We start from the raw sequence: 17,853 nt of genomic DNA, 5'->3' as shown, positions 1-17,853 counted from the left end.
TCTGTAGGACAGCTTCACAGAAAGGCCCCACTGCAACTACCTCAAACTTGATGTGTTCAACCTGTTCATCTCTCTCTGTGATTTGCTTGTCTTCCTGGTATTGTCACTTCTATCTTTGATGCCTGCATTATTTTTCTCAGCATTGACACAATTTAAATTCTCTTTGCCTGATATGCCACCACCCAGTCCACTTCCCAATATCATTGATTCTGTCTCGAAAATATAGCCTGCAGTGGTCCACATTTCTCTACTTCCACTGCTCAGCCATGGTCTAAGCTCACATTATCTATGCTTGAACAACTGCTCAATTGGATCTTCCTGCTCCCTCTTTTGACCCCTTTAACCAGTGTTCACAAAACAGAGTAAGATTTTAAATCCCCAGCTTGCCACTATCCCATCTTGAATAGATTCCCATTGCCCTGAAGATAAAGTCTAAACTCATTCACCCAGCTGGTAAGACCCTGCATGAACTAACCTCTGCCTACCTCTGTAATTTCCTCACATGCCTACACCTTTACAAATAGTCTCTTAACTACTTTCAAAGTATTCTAATTTAATTGTCCCATCTGTTTTCTGTTTGGAACCTGATTGAGATAGGTTTTAAAAGAATCTAAACATATTAAAAAATACTATGTCATTTCTACAGGTGCACATATATGTAAATAAAATCATAGGAAAAGATCTAGAAAGATAACCACCAAATTGTTAATGAGGATTACTTTTGAGAATGCAGAGTATTGGTCCAAAGGAATTGTAGGTTTACCTCTAAATGCTCAAGTTTAAAAAAGGAGAATTTACACAAATACTCATTATAAAATAAATTAATTTTAACAGTAAATATATGAGATGAGAGCATTGGGCTAGATCAATAGCTTCCAGTCAGTGTTGGCTGTGAGCTCACATTAAGAGATCTTTCATTGCGACCCAGAGTACTCATCCAAATCTATTTATACAGATACAAATTGAGACAAAAATTTCATGAAACAATGTTTACTCTTACCATGAGCAACGCATTTTGCTATTTTGTTTTATGATCTATTTTCCTTTTTTTAATCTTGCCTAACTCACTCCATTGGTATTATGATTTATTGTTGTATTGTAACCCATGTTTTCAAACACTAGACTGGATCATTAGCACTATAGTTATATGATACTTCATCTTCCTGAAAATTGCTCCCTGCCTTGGGCTCTCCACCTTCTCTGAGCTCTCTTACTATTTATTATTTCTTTTTCTCATTTAGCACAAAATTGCTGCTGACTGTATATTCTTTATTCATGTAGGTGAAAAGGAAAATCCTGGGTAGTTACCCTGTGAATGGGTATCTTAGCTTGGGCTGCTATAACAAAATATCTAGACTGAGTGGTTTAAATGACATTTATTTCTCATAGTTCTGGAGGCTGTGGAGTTCAAGATCAAGGTGCTCATTGACTCAGTTCCTGGTGGACCCTCTTCCTGCTTGTAGATGGCTATCTTCATGCTGTGTCCCATATAAGTTCTCTGGTATGTCCTATAAGTCACTAATCTCATCATGAGGGCAGCCCTTAAGACCTTATCTAACCAAATTACTTTTCACCCAAATACCATCTGTTGTGGGTTAGGGCTTCAACATGTGAATTTGGGGGGTGGGACACAAATATTTAGTCCACAACAGTGGGGAATCAGGCAGAAGTATGTGTTTAAAAATGCTAAGTATAATGTATATTTTTATGTGTTGGGGGTGGGGTGTTTGCACATGTATATTTGTGGCCTCAGGTTTCTGAGAAACACTCAGTGGATTTTTAAGATGTTACTGACCTACAGATTTGAAATGGGCCTTATGTTTACCTTTCTGAGTAATAGCCTTCAAAATAATTTCAGGTGTTCTTGCCACAGTTTCACCTTCATCCTGTGTAGCTTCTGGAAGGTTATCATACGAATCACTGACTTGTTACTTGTCTTTTTGTAAATGTTTAACCAAAAGGCAAGTTATATTTTACAATTCTGAGCAAGGCTTTACCCCCCCGACTTTATTCTAGGAGCACTATAAAAACTAAAGGTTAAAAACAGAAATAGGGCAAACCAGAGAAATGTTTTGGAATGATCTTCCAGAGAACAGTAATCTCTAAGGTAAATCAATCATGAGGGCAGAATATATTTGTTCACCAAAGGAATGTAGCAGAATCAAAAGAGTTTTAAAATCCTAAATACTGGATTGTCTCATTGCTCTTGGTTAATTTACATAATGGTATACATTTTCATGTGACTGTCATCCCTCACTTCTGTTATTATAAAAAAATATAGATTTGGCTATGTTTTGCTTTGCTTTTTCCCTGAGAGAAAAGAAAAGAGTTTCCTCTTTGGTTCTGTTGGACAACCATTGTACTCAGTTTTGCCAGAGGTAAGTAGGTCAGTAGATATGACAGGAAGATATTTTCCTTCTTGTTTTCTTTTGGAGATCTGCTGCTAAGTTTATGAAATCTCTTGACATTAAAACAAAATGAAATTAAAGTCATTCATATCTAATATTGAGGACAAACTGCAACCTGGGACATGGAGTAAGGAAAAACATATCTACAGGCTGCCTGTTCCTCCAGTGAGGGTTTCCTTGTACTCAGCTCTACTCATATCATACCTTCCCTTGGAGATACTTAAGACCAGCAGAGAGAACCAGCTCTCCAGCTAGCAACTAGTATTGGGAATGGGAGAGTGTGGCAGTGTTGAAAACTCTTTCATGATTTCCCACTGCCTTCAGGGTCAAGTACAAAGGCTTAAACAATTTTAGGACCTAAACCCTTAAGTCCTTCAAGGCCCCGTCTGATGATGCTTCAACCTGCCCTTCTCCAGCTCCTTCCCACCACTTTGTTCCTCAAACTTTTGCCTGCCTCTGTCTATGCTCCATAGAGCAAAGTTTTAAAGTCATTAAGAATTTAAAGTCATTAAGAAATTTCAAAGAATTTGCATTGTTTTGAGAATGAATTCCAGATTTAAGTCTTAAGTCCTTAAGTCCCTATATAATGGATCCATTTCCTACCATCTCTTCCTCACACAGCATTCCAGCCACATTGCCCTTCTTTTTCGTTCCTTGAACACATTGACTGTTCCCCACTTGAAGACCTTTGGTGTTCCTTCAGCCAGGAACATTTTTCAGGTTTTGCTTTCCTTTCTTCCAAGTCTTTTTTTTATTTATTTATTTATTTTAGTTGTTGATGGACCTTTATGTTTTATTTATATGTGGTGCTGAGAATTGAACCCAGTGCCTCACACATTCAAAGCAAGAGCTCTACCACTGAGCCACAACCCCAACCCTCTTCCAAGTCTTTAACAGGTCACTGACCAGCCAGCCAGCCTGTCACTCTTTATTTAAGCATCATTTTTTATTCCATTATCTAAATTTCTCATGTCCCCTTAGAATTTTCGCACCATGAGGGTAGGAACCATCTCTGTCTTGTTCATCAGCATATTCCTATTTCCTTGGTGAATGGGTCTGGCATAAAACATGCTTCAATAAAAATTATTAAGTGAATATATGAGCCAGGGGTACTCAAACTTGAGTGTGCAGCAGAATCACTAGGAGGCTTGTTAAAATGGACAGCCCCTTTCCCATATCCCCCCACAAAGTTCCTGATTTGGAAGGTTGGTGGTGTGGCCCCCTGATTTGTATTTCTCCTGGCTTCCCAGGTGATGCTGAACCTGCTAGTCCAGGGACTAGCAGGTTGTGCCAGCTATAGCTTAGTGCTTAAGTTCTGGGCTTACAAGTTTAATATTTCCATGACTTTGGTCCCTGACTTCTTTTTTTAATGGAAAATTGTTTCCTTTACTCATTGAGCAACCCTGCCTGTACCCCTGCTTCAAGAGTCAGGATGGGTATCACTTTCTCCAGGAGGCCTTTCCCAGTCTTTGGTGTTCAAATCTGTGCCCTTTAGCAAAGGCAGTCTTATCCTTACCACATTGCTTTGGGTTGACCCTATGCATACTCTTTCCAGACCATGACTGCACCAGGGCATGTTAGTCATGTCCATATTCTAGCTAGAAGCTCAAGAATGTTTCCTTTGAACTCATAGAGGGCATCTGAAAATGAGGTCAGACCTGAACTCTGTGTAGGTCTGGATTCCCAGATCACTCTCAGGCCTCATTATTTGCAGAATGCTTTGCCCTGTATCTTCCCTTTTTTGTATCAATCTCAGCCCTTAATAACAGTGGCTTCTTCCTTTTGTCTCCAATGTTTAATTTCTCAAGCTTGTGCTCAAACTTAATTGTTCCATTTATTTGGTCAGCCTTAATATACTGTGATAACCCTTGAGGCATAGCAATAAATGCCAAAATTGGTTCTAGGCCAAAAGAGAGAGGGGCGGGGAAGTCATTTCTCAATGTGTTCTCGAATTCCAATTTTATCTTCCTAAATACCACTATTTGAAGTCACCCCCATTTCTCCTAATAATTCTGAAAAATAGTGGTACTCTTTCCTTCCCTACTACAAGCTAATGTGAAGGCAGGAGAGCTGAGTTCCCTGAAGCCCCAGCCTGCAATAAAGTATCTTAATGCTCAGGACATCCCTGGGTCCTGCTCATACTCATGCTTTGGGAAAAACTTACCTTGCCATGGTGTTGGAGCTGCACCCAGCCTCCATAGCCGAATCTCTGTAGTGGAGAGAAGTACAATTAGGCTTGAAAAGCAAAGAAGAGAGGATTGCAATAAAGGACACATCCTCAGGGCAAAGGAGCGTAAACTCCATCCTTTTAGACATTATCTTTCCATTTGTCTCTCCATCCCCATGTATCACTATTCAATATTTATATTTCAAGCTGGGTGAGGTAGTACACGTCTATAATCCCAGCGGCTCAAAATCTTGAGTTCAAAGCCAGCCTCAGCAATTTAGCAAGGCCCTAAACAACTAGTGAGACTTTGTCTATAAATAAAATACAAAAAGGACTGGGGATGTGACTCAGTGGTTAAGTGCCCCTGGGTTCAATCCCTGGTACCAAAAAAAGTATATTTCAATATACATTTTCCTTTAAATATATTTATACAGAAAGAAAATTCTACATCTCATTGGTTTTATCTTTTTTTCCTAATATAGCTTGAAGTTTTAAAGCAAAGATTAACACAAAATATTTGGATATGTACTATCAGATCATTTAATCCAGTACTGGGAGTACATGGACCATAAGGACTACTCTTTAGAACATATACTGCTTTTCAGACTGTGAGTTGCAATCCATGAATAGATCATAAAAACAATTCAGTGACTAGGGGCCTAGACATTTTAAAATCATGAGATAGTATGTGTTGCAGATACTAACGGCATCCCACTCATATTCCTTCCCCTTAATACTCTGGGGTACAACAGCCCACCTCCAAATGCTAGTGTCTATACTTCTTTAAGAATCTCTCTTCTTCCCCTGAAAGCTTCTTTGATCCACCCCTTCTAACAGGTAGGAAATACCAGGAAATTAGTCTACCCTTGCCATCTGCCCAGCAGCTCTGAACCAATGACTGAGAAAAGTTGAATGTAAAAATATTGAATATACTAGTACTCCAGTCCTGGGCAGGATAACTCTGAGGCAAGGTACACATTCTATAATGGATAACAAATCTTTTATTGGCTTCATGGCTTTTCCTATCTTACTTCCCCACTTGTATTTTCCTGAGATCATCTCCAAAGTAAAGTACTTGCCTTTGAATCCTTGATTCAAAGTGTGCTTCTTTAAAAACACAAGATAAGATAGTAAAGAAATGGAATAGAATGAAAAAGAATAGAATAATATCTCCCATGTAGTATTAGTTTCATAAAAATTTCCTGTTACATATGTAAATGTTTGCATGATTTATAATATACAAAATATAGCTCTTCCTGGGAGTCATAAATTTAAAAAATTGAAAGCCTAATAATGTATCACTTATTCAATATTTATTGAATTCCTAAGGATGTAGGTATATATGACTCATATAATATTTTATTTGTTCACTCATTCATTGTTCAAGCTCTCATGGAATCTCATGACCAGTCTTACTGGGGCAAAGAAAATAAAAGTGGAGGACAATTTCTGTCTATGTGGAGCAGAGTGTTGAGAGGGTAGGGTCAAGTGGAAAAGTGATGGAAGAGCTGTACAAGTGTATGAGATGCACTGTGATAGTGCTGCCCATGTTCTCTGGGAGGCTGGAGGAGGATGCTGATCCACACCTTGGGTCAGGTGGTATTGGGGGAGCGAGGTTGGAAAGGTAGACTGGTATCAGATTGGAGAGAAACTTCTTATTCAGGATTTCTATGCTCCAAAGAATGACTCATAATGCATGATATAAGTAGGGAATGTGTAGAAGCAGAGACAGCTAGATGAAAGAGCTCATCACCAGCTCCTTAGACTATCAGAAATAATAAGTAGATGAATAAAGCAAGCTGAATTTCATTTCCAGTTTTCTCTTGTAGTTGGGTAAGGTCAGGTAACAGTGGTTAGCTCTCATGTCATGGCACTGGAATGTTACCTGAAGAGAGTGAGGTCTTGATGGATCCCTCTTCCTAGCTTCCTTCTAACCTCCAGTTTGACTGGGAAGGTCTGGGTCTGGACCACAGTATAGCATAGAGGTGTTCATCTATGACAAGGATCTACCTCAACAGGCTTCTGTTCTTGAGGTTAGTTCCAAATAATCATGTTATCTTTGGAGATCTGTATGCCTCCTCCCTAGTGACCTGCTGTTTATCAGGTTGAACATGCAAGGGAAACTGCACCAGTTTGCTCCTCTGCCTATGCCCCCAACCCCTTACTTTCCTCTCTTTGTGCATTCGATACCTTTATACCCTTCTCTTCCCTTGGAAAAAGCTGCCAAGAGACATATGCTGGAGGAGGGAGTAGAATATGACTTCTATCAGTTACACTTTAGAGTAAATTTGAGACTAACAATGTGCTCTTGAACTGAACATTTGTCATTGAAATTTTATCTTCGGTGTAGAAGAAAAGGTTGTATTTCCTTATTTCCTCTCTCTCTCTTTACTTCCTTTATTCTTCCCTCACTGTTACTGATTCTTAATTCTCTAGAGAACCTGAATCCATATGTGACCAGGTTAGAGGTGTATTGCATTTGGAGAAGAACAGGGAGGCAGAGCAGAGGGATGAATCTGGCCACATCCAAAAAATCATGTCCAAGGTACTTGACTTTGTTGAAGTAATATAACATCTCCAAGTTTCTGTTTCCTTGCATGTAAAATGGAGACTAACAAGCATAGCTGAGATATAGGGTGTTATGGGAATTAACTGAGATAATGCATATAAATCTATTGACATCAGGTTTGGCCTTTATCAAAGCTAATTATATGGGTGGTGATCATGGAGGTGGTGGAGGGGAAGTGGTGGTTGCTAATAGTGTTGCTAGAGTTGGCAGTGGTTGCAATGGCAGGGGTAGAGGGAGTGAGATGGTAATGGTAGTGGCTCTGGTCATCAGTATGGTGGCAGTGGTGGTGCCAGTGTGGTGATGGTGGTGGTCATAGCAACAATAATGGCAGCAGGAGTGGTAGTAGAGGAGGAGGTGATGTGTGGCAGTTGGTAATGCTGATGGGGATGGCAGTTATGATGACAGCCTTAGGTAGAATACACTGAGGTCAGACACTAAGGAAGGTTATGAAAGAAGGAGACTTTGTCACTCTGTGTTTCTCCCTCATTTTCCTAAAAAGCTTAAAGTATTGAAGTTATTCTACCAACCAATAACCTATTTAGGGTAACTCTATTCTGCCCAAGATCTGGGCTCCACACAGTCTTCCATCTCTCATTCTGGATTGTGTCAAATTTGGGGTCTCAAGTATGACTCTGGAAGTGGTTTAGTCAGAGCATATACCAGGAGACATTTACAATCTGAAAGGGTTTGATTGACACTGACCAGTGTCCCATAGGTATTTATAGCATGACAAATGAAAAAGCAAGTTTTAAAAAACTAAGGGAATTTAGTTTTATGTGCAGGACACACACACACACACACACACACACACACACACACACATCAGAGTGGATGGACTGAATGACTTTTTTTTTGAGACAGGGTCTCACTGTATTGCTGAGACTCTTGGGCTCAAGCAGTCCTCTTGCCTCAGTCTCCTGAGTAGCTGGGATTATAGTTGTGTACCACTGAGCCTGGCTCCTGAATGACATTTTCAATGTTCTTAAGACCTCACATCTTCACATGGTGAATAATGAACCTCCTGGGTAGTCAGTTACCTATTTCCTGAGAGCAGTTGTTTAAAAGTCAAGTTATGCCTGGGATTTTTGTCTCTGAAAATTTTACCTTGAACAAGTGTAGTTAAATCATTGCCAATGAAAGGAGATACACATATATGCTTTTAAATTAAAGGCCAGATTTTTTTTTACCCCATTTAAAATTAGAAAAATCTTTGCAAGTCCTACTATTGCACATAGAGTAGGGGGTGAACAAATCCCAGCTGAAGAAAAGGCCAAAACCTTACCATAATCATTGTTGGTATGAATAATCTCATTGTAGATCAACCTGAAACATCTTTCACTATGGCTTCTTGGATCAGGATCCTCCTTTTGTGACAGCAGAAAATGTGGGTCCTGATTCATCAGAAACCATTTAATTAAGTTCCCCCTGAATCTGTTGACTTCCCACCTCAAATTTTAAAAAAGGATCCTGACTTGTAACTCTGACTAAAATCATTGTTAGCAAGTGAAAATGAAAGATATCTTAAATCCTGGTTCTTTGTAACCATTAGTTAATCATCAGCATGAGTGTGTTTATTCGCTTTTTAGCTTCTTCATTCCATGAGGTCAAAGTTGTGGAGGTGTGTCTATTAATATTTAAAAAGGGGAGGTAGGTTTGAAAGGAGACATTACTTTTTCTAAAGGGACTTCATCATCTCAAATAAAAATAGTTTTGGCTTTTTCTTTTCATTTTTTTAATTGAAAACTTAGTGAGAAAAGATCAGAGATTGATTTTTAAAATAATATTTTCCCCACTAAAAAACAATTTGAAGATGAAACTCTGCTATAGTTAATATCTCATTACTACACATTCTTCTCTGATCATATAGACTTAAAACGAGGGGTCAGGGAGAAAAATCCTAGTCCCATTTAGATGTGTCTCTCTTTATTTCACTGACCTTGGTTGGTCAATGTGGTTGTTTGGGGCTAGTAGTTTCATCACTAGCTTTAAACCTCTAACACATAACAGATTTAATTGCTTGACCTGGGGATGGAAGCCAGGTTCCAATGACCCTGTGACAAAGCTGCCCTCAGTTGGTTTATGTGAAAGTGACGAGTTGCGGGGGCAGGCTGGTTGTCAAGGGGAGAAGTGGGGGAACATAGGGAAGAGTGGACATCCCTTAAAATAGTAATATGCTCCCTTTTCAGCTTTTTCAAGTTGGATGGAATGGTGATGCTCTGGAAGAACTACTGTGTTCCCATGCAGCTCTGGGTTCATTTCTGAATATCAAGTCCTTCATCTCTATCAAAAAGGGTTAATGACATGGACATCCATATGCAACAAAACAAATCAAACCTCTATCTCTCACCATGCATAAAACTCAACTCAAAGTGGATCAAGGACCTAGGAATTAAACCAGAGACACTGCGTCTATTAGAAGAAAAAGTAGGCCCAAATCTCCATCATGTCGGATTAGGCCCCAACTTCCTTAATAACACGCCTATAACACAAGAATTAATATCAAGAATCAATAAGTGGGATGGATTCAAACTAAAAAGCTGGTTCTCAGCAAAAGAAACAATCAGTGAGGTGAATAGAGAGCCTGCTAATTGGGGACAAATTCTTACCACACACATGTCAGATAGAGCACTAATCTCTAGAATATATAAAGAACACAAAAATCGTAACACCAAAAAAACAAATAATCCAATAAATAAATGGGCTAAGGAACCGAACAGACAATTCTCAGAAGAAGATATACAATCAAATCAATAAATACATGAAAAAATGTTTAACATCCCTAGCAATTAGAGAAATGCAAATCAAAACTACTCTAAGATTTCATCTCACTCCAGTCAGAATGGCAGCTATTAAGAATACAAACAACAATAAGTGTTGACGAGGACGTGGGGCAAAAGGCACACTCATACACTGCTGGTGGTACTTTAGATTGGTGCAGCCAATATAGAAAGCAATATGGAGAATCCTTGGTAAACTGGGAACGGAACTACCTTTTGATCCAGCTATCCCACTCCTTCATCTGTACCCAAAGGACATAAAAACAGACTACTACCGGGACACAGCCACATGAATGTTTATAGCAGCACAACTCAATAGCTGAACTGTGGAACCAACCTAGATGCCCTTCAGTAGATGAATGAACAAAGAAAATGTGGTATATATACACAATGGAATATTATTCAGCATTAAAAGAGAGTAAAATCATGCCATTTGCAGGTAAATGGATGGAGTTGGAGAATATAATGCTAAGATAAATTAGCCAATCCCCCCAAACAAAATGCCAAATGATTTCTCTGATTAAGGGTGCTGATTTATAATATGCTGTGGTGGGGGTGGCGGTGGGAGAATTAAATGAACTCTAGATATGGCAAAGGGGAAAAGGGGAGAGAGGGGAAAGGAGGGGGCATGGGTGAAGGAAAGACGGTGGAATGCGATGGTCAACATTACCCTAAGTATGTGTATGAAGATATGAAAGATGTGATTCTACTTTGTGTACAACCAGAGATATTAAAAATTGTGCTCTATATGTGTAATGTGAATTGTAATGCATTCTATTGTCATATATAATAAATGAAAATTAAGAACAATATAAAAAGGGCATTAACCCTTTTAACATAAATGTTATATACATGTTACAAGGTTTTATATGAATTGAATATTCATCTCTGGTCTCTGTCCCTGGAAACACAAAGTGTTATGACCATTATTATTGTTATTGTTATTTTGATGAAGCATGTCATCTATGTGTTTGAGCATGTGAGACTGATGGATAAGAGGAAGCCTGCATATTGGGCAAAACACCTCTCCCTGTTTCAAGAAAACACTGAGAATAGAAGGGGAGGCAAGTGTCAAGAGTCAGCAGGACAACTGCTTGGGAAATTTTTAGGGCACAATCTATGTACCACGTGGTCTTCATCCCATTGCTTAAAGTACTTTAAACAAGGCTTTTAGGGCATTGCATAAGGCAGGATACCTAGAAATTGTCAGACCTAGGTGCTCAGGTCTTGCTTAAATGGAACAGGTTTGGGAGTAGGAGGCAGATTATGGGAAGTGAGCTTGTGGCCCAGAGTACAGATAGAAAACTTTCTCTACTCTGCAAAGAGGAGGCACCATTCTAGGCCCCTGTGAGTCTTCTAGCTGGGGAAGAAGGCCTTTATACATGTGGCTTATTTAGGAACAGCTTCCAGTGTTCAGAGGGAATGTCTCATTGGGGCCTAGTTTAGTAAGAAGACAACCATTTTTCCCAAGAAGGCTGGAGCTTATGTTCCCCAGAAAAAAATGAGCAATGATTTAAAACAGTTCAGGGGTTTCTGAAGCTTGGTTTTAAGTCCACATTCCACACTAAGAATGTGACAAGTACAGACAGAACAGACTGGTTCCTCTTTTTACGACTACCACACACTTGTCTCTGAAAGAAACTGAAAATTTTTCCTTAGTGATAAAAACATTTTAACTGTGATGAGCTAGCTCCCTATTGTCCATTTGAGCTGCTATAACAAAATGCCATCAAGTGATGGCTTATAAACCACAGATATTTATTTCTCACATTTCAGGAAGCTGAAAGCCCAAGATACATCTCTGGAAGATTTGGTGTCTGGCTGGTGAGGGTTCATTCCTGGTTCCTAGATGGTACCTTCTTGCTGAGTCCTCATGGTAGAAACAATAAACAAGCTTCCTTGGGCCTAGTTTGTAAGAGCACTGTTCCATTCACAAGGGCTCTGCTCACATGATATAATCACTTCCCAAAGGCCTCATTTCCTAGTACTATTGCCTTTGGAGCTAGGATTTCAACATATGAACTTGGAAGAGACACAAATATCCAGCCCATCTCACTTTCTAAGCCTCAAAATCCTTGTCAGGACAAGGAGGTGGATGCCATAGAGCTTGGGATCCCTGTTGCTGTGACTTCTCTAGGTGGATGGGTTATGCTGGTTAGCTCTCTCAGGTACAGGTGGGCAATGTCCTCTGGAGACCGCCAAGGTTAACTCCCAAAGCATTTCATGTAGGTGTTCTTTGATATTAATAAAGAGAATAGCTGGAATGTTGGAGTTAACACTCTTTGGTGGGAATAGATCAAGAGCTATTTATAAAATATCACATGCTAAATACCTAGAAATTTTGAAAACTGTCAGATTAAGAAGTATCATATATTCCTTTCATTATCTGTATCATAAATTAATTTATTGATTGTGCCATTCCTGGTAACTACTCATAAGTGAGGGGTAGAAAATGGCAAACACCATAGGAAATAAGAAACTGCATCACAGCTTCCAAACAAGCCAGTGCTCCTATGAAGTAGCTGAGGGTTTGCTTCATAAAAAGATTAGCATCATGAGGTGGTATTTGTACTTTAATAAGATAGGAAGATGACAATGGCGTGGAGAACAGCATGTTCCCATGAAAGCATTTAGACTCCTTTTGTAGGGGGAAGATTCGTAGGGTTTGCTTTTACCACTAGCTGTAGTAGTTCAGCATCATTTGTATTTTTTGGTCTATGTTTCTGCTACACATTTTACCTAAGATACCAATGAACAAAGAAACACTTAAGATCAACAATCATGTAGTAGACAACTATGGAAAAATTGCTTGTACAACAGACCACATTTTTTTTGGGTGCGGGGATACTAGAGATTGAACCCAGGGGCACTCAACCACTGAGCCACATCCCCAGCCCTATTTTGTATTTTATTTAGAGACAGGGTCTCACTGAGTTGCTTACAGCCTCGCTTTTGCTGAGGCTGGCCTTGAACTTCTGGTCCTCCTGCCTCAGCCTCCTGAGCCACTGGGATTACAGGCATATGCCACCATGCCTGGCCAACAGGCCACATTTTAATTAGAATTTGGGTTAATTCATTTTTCCTCATTTGGGATAAAAAAAGATGAAATGTTATCAGGGATATAAAAGTACTAGCAGAATGCTGAAGATTGGCTAACACCTGATAGAAAGCCTGAGTAAACTTCTAGCCAATTTAAAGTTTTCTTCATGTTCTCTGCTTTTCTCTTTTAGTACTTATTCAAAAGTCCTTAATCAAAAAAAAAATTTCCATGTATGGAGCAACCTAGAGAATACTCTTTAGAGATACTCTCGTGCAAAGATTTCATGTCATTTATTCTAGGGTTTTTGATATACCTACTTCCCAGTTCTTCATAACAAGGATTTACAGCTTAAAAATCAAAAAGGAAAGGTTTCAGACAGTGTCCTAAAATAGACTAAAAATTTTTCACAAAGCTATTTCCTGGTGCTTCTAAAGCTTATTTTAAACATTTTGGAAAAGAGAGAGAGATTTTGGAAGTCCTTGAAACTTATCACATTCCATTTTTAATAGTAATTGTAACATTAGATTCTGTAATCAGCATGTATCTTTCCAGCAGCTGAATATGTGATTTAAAAGGAAGTAAATCTGCCTGGTTTAAATTGTCCAGAATGTTAAAAAATACTTTATTTGAGGGGAAAAAGAGATATTGAGAAGACAATTATTTCATTGATCTGATGCTTTTTCAAAATAGATATGAAAGTCATTTTTTAAAATGAGGAAAATAGAGCTCCCAAGACATTTAAAATCATCCCTAGAGCAAAGAAACACAACATCTAATTTCCCAAATAAGAGAAAGGTCTATAAATAGAGGCATTGAGAAACCTTGGAGAAGTTCCAGAAATAATTCAGCAAATTGGTTACAATTACCTTTTCTAGATCTGGCCATTCTTTTGGTAGAATATGACTATGGATGTCAATTTTCATCTTCACAGTATCAGAGGGGACTGTGTAAAAGAAGAAAATTTGGTATCAAGAGATCTCCACGAAAGCGATGGAGTTGATTGATTTACTCAGTCTCTTTATTGCTACCTTCAGGTACCAGTCAAGAGTCCTGGCCAGCCCTGTCTTAGTCTATTGGAACTGCCCTATTAAAGTTTAAAATTTTGTTTACCAACCTGGCTTTGGATCAACACTCTTTGGTAAGCAGAACTCAGCACAAAATTAAAAGAAAAGAAAAAAGAATCGTACTCAACCTCTGAGTTCAAAAATACTTCAGGCTACTCTGGGCTACAGTAAGTCAATAGCAAGACTAGTTTTATATTTAAATATTATGATTTTATTAAGGTATATGGGTAAAACTCAAATAGTACATGGTTAAAAATAACACAGAAGGCTTCTGATTCACATCTTCTTTAATTTGTTTTTAATCCCTAAAAGCAACCAATTTTACTGCTTTTGCTTTTTTGTTTAGTTACTTCCATGTCTTTAAATAATATTTTAACAAATGGTTTGTTCATGAAAATTTATCATGTTGAAAGGAAGTTTCATCTTTATTTTTAAATTATAGAAAGTATCCACTCTTCCTATAAGCTTTCCCTGTATTGTTTCTTCACTTACTTGTTCATTCATTCATTCTTGTATGCATTTAACAAACATATATTGAAAGCTAACATGCACTGAGGATATAAGGCTGAAAGAGAGATAAGCTAATACATATTCTATAGCAGATAATTGTACACAGCCAAAGCATAGGGGAAAGAAGACAGTAGCTATTTCTATTGGGGGTTATCTTGGCAGCTGGGGAGAGCTTTTCCTCTTCCTGGAAAACTTAACATGTTTAAGGGAACCCAGGGTTCCTGGCAAAGCCTTAAACCTGCTTGGAGATGTTCTCCCCAGCTCAGTCCCTATAGTACAGGACTAAGTAATCAAAAAGCCTTCCTGCTATAATTTAACTAGATTGTGGGTAAATTATAACTTATGTAATTGTAAATGATTCTCAGCTTGAAAGGAAATTCTCAAATTCCATTTTTAAAAAGTTTGGTGATTTAAAACCCAGTGAGTGAGCCCTTAGTTCAGAGGCACATGCCAAAACTCAGAGTAAGTGCCAGCACTTTTAGAGTATTTCCTATGGAACAGGCACTGTTTTAAGCATTTCAATCATATCAGTTCATTTAGTGCCCATAATATTGTTATGAACAATATCCATTTTATAGAAGAGAAAACTGAAGTACAGAGTAGTTGCATAACTCATTCATGGTCCCACAATAGTATATGGTAGAGACTAAATTTGAATCCAGTGTGGTTCCAAAATTTGTATCATTAAGAATTAATAAAGAGAAATTCATATTTAAAAACTTTGTAATGAAACTACAGAACACCAGTAATTAAGATAAGCTCCTAGAGAGAAAGAGCAATGATGGGAACCATAGAACAATAGGATATTTTGTTCAAAAGGCCAAGAGACATTAACTTTCAAGCTACATTGTACACCTTGTACAATTTTATATTAACAATGCGGGAAGAGTAAAGACATTTGTAGATTAGAACTACAAAAGACTCTCACATAAGGAATTTCTAAAACTATGTTCCAGAAATAAGGAAGATGACTCTAGAAAGATAGTCTGAAATGCAGGATTGAAGGGGTAACAAAAAAAAAACCCTGTGTAATCATATAAGACAATTTGGATAAGTTAAATACTAAAAATAATATTAATACTAATGTTTATCCTAGGCACTAGCAAAGTTTTGTGCAGCCATAGCCTTGCCTTTTATTTCCAGTTCATGCTCTATTTACAGTGGGTCTCCTAATATTATCTTTTACCAGTATTACTAATATTATCTTTTACCAACATATCTTTTACCAATCTGAATGATCTGAAAATTTCAATCATTAAGTCCTGGTTCCTTTGGGCAAACCAGTTTTTCAGTCAATCCTTTCCCTTTTGCATTTACAATAAGCAGCAAGAAAAACCAGAATGTACCTTTAATTATTTTGCTTGGAAATATTCTCAGGTAAACATCCAATTTCATCACTTACAAGTTCTGATTTCCACATAATTGTAGGGTACACAATTGAGCTAAGTTTTCTGCCACTGAATAACAAGGAGTCCCTCTCTTCCAGTTTCTTATGCATCTCTATTCCAATCTGAGCCCTTACCACTGTTGAGATACACACACACACACACACACACACACACACACACACATATATATATATATATATATATATTATACAAACATATGTATTTCTTAACCCATGATATGATTTGTGATGTTTGTGATGTAAGTATTCTCTGAGACAGTGCTTTCTCCTGTATCAAACTCCTCACTACCATTTGAGCCCTGACTGGAGGAACCTTTAACATCCACATTTAAATTTCTACTAACAGTCTGTTCAAGGCAATCTAGGATTTTAAATAAACTTATTTGCACTTATTTTATACTAAATCTATTCCCATGCCATAAGTTTTTGTTTCTTCAGTTTCTTCAGGGGATGTCTTCCCATCCCCCACCCCCATGCAATCTCCTCCTCTGGTTTGGGACAGTTTGTCCCTTTTCAGTGAGGATCATCTCAATTTGGCTTGGGAAATTCATGTATGGATTCATCTGACCCTGAACTCTGTAAGTTTGGCAGTCATCTTGGGCACTTTGTTCACCAGGATATGATCGATGACCAGAGAATCTGCGTCTAAACCCTTAAGTTCAACATTTCTCTGCATGTTTAAGAATGTGCAGGACAAATTCAGCACTCTTTTTGGGTCACTGACCCTGAGTTCAGCTACACTGTTTGACCTGGGTGTACTTCTCAACTGCCCTGTGGTAATGCTGAAATCACACACTGCTTCTTTAAGTGACAACTTTCAGACATTTGGTGTTTTTTCAGATATACATACCCTCAATGGTGTGGGCAGTTTCACTGGTGTTCTTAAAGTGAACGTGAAGATTTGAATCTCTCAATCTGCATGATTTTTCAGGGTTTTCTTGGTCAAGAGAGTAGCGAACCACAGATTACCTTAGGCCACTTATAGAAAAAGGTGCAATCTAGGATTTTTATATCAGGCACTCAGTATTCTTCCACTCTCTGCCCAACTCCAAAGCTGCTTGCACATATTTTAAAGATATTTTTAGTTGTAGATTAAATACAATCACTTTATTTATTCATTTTTTTAAATGTGGTGCTGAGTATCAAGCCCGGTTCCCTACACATGCAGGGCAAGCGCTCTACCACTGAGCTCCATCTGCAGCCCTACTTGCGCATTTTTGTGTATTTGTTATAGCAGCACCTCACTTTCAGGTACCAGAACCTGTATCTGTATCTGTGTAACAAGGATCCTCTCTCCTCCAGTTTCTAATTGTCCTTATTCCCTTTTGAGCCTTCACCACTGTTGCCCAGAACCTTTGACATCTACAGTTTTCTACTAGTAATCCATTCAAGGCATTTGTTGCTAGTAAATTGCCACAATTTTAGTGATTTAAAACAGTACATATTTATTCTTACATAGATCAGGAGGTCAGAGGTCTTAAATAAATGAGCAGGGCTGTGTTCCTACCGAAGTCTGTCTGTCTGTCTGTCTGTCTCTCTCTTTCAGTACTAGGAATTTAACTCAGGTGCTTAATCACTGAGCCACATCCCCAGCTCTTTCTATTTTTTATTTTGAGACAGTATCTCACTAAGTTACTTAGGGCCTTGCTAAATTGCTGAGGCTGACTTTGAACTTATAATTCTCCTGTCTCAGCCTCCTGAGTTGCTGGGATTACAAGCATGCTCCACCACACCTAGTACCTGCTGAAGTCTCTAGAAAAGAATTCATTGTCTTTCTAGCTTCTAGAGACTATCTGTATCCCTGGCTTGTATATCTGTGCTCATCATCAAAGCCAGAAATATAGCATCTTCTATTCCTTCTCTGCTTCTGTCAACACATTGCCTTAAAAAAATTATAACCCTCATGCCTC

The 17,853-nt window shown here is 38.3% G+C and overlaps 1 protein-coding gene across 1 annotated transcript in view; it reads right to left on the bottom strand.

The window, feature by feature from the left end:
• Nucleotides 1-13,884, bottom strand: part of ACMSD (aminocarboxymuconate semialdehyde decarboxylase) — a gene marked incomplete at both ends in the record, with an annotated part of 45,898 nt that extends 32,014 nt beyond the window's left edge. The window contains 2 exons of the mRNA XM_081262202.1: nt 4,573-4,617; nt 13,828-13,884. Coding sequence (XP_081118328.1) covers nt 4,573-4,617; nt 13,828-13,884 — 102 coding nt within the window. The remainder of the gene's footprint in view (nt 1-4,572; nt 4,618-13,827) is intronic.
• Nucleotides 13,885-17,853: the final 3,969 nt, after the last annotated feature.

The sequence above is a fragment of the Spermophilus citellus genome (assembly GCF_964194105.1).
Source record: "Spermophilus citellus genome assembly, chromosome: 11".
Classification (NCBI taxonomy): domain Eukaryota; kingdom Metazoa; phylum Chordata; class Mammalia; order Rodentia; family Sciuridae; genus Spermophilus; species Spermophilus citellus.
Note: the sequence above shows the minus strand (reverse complement) of the source record. Positions and strands in the feature narration are given on the sequence as shown.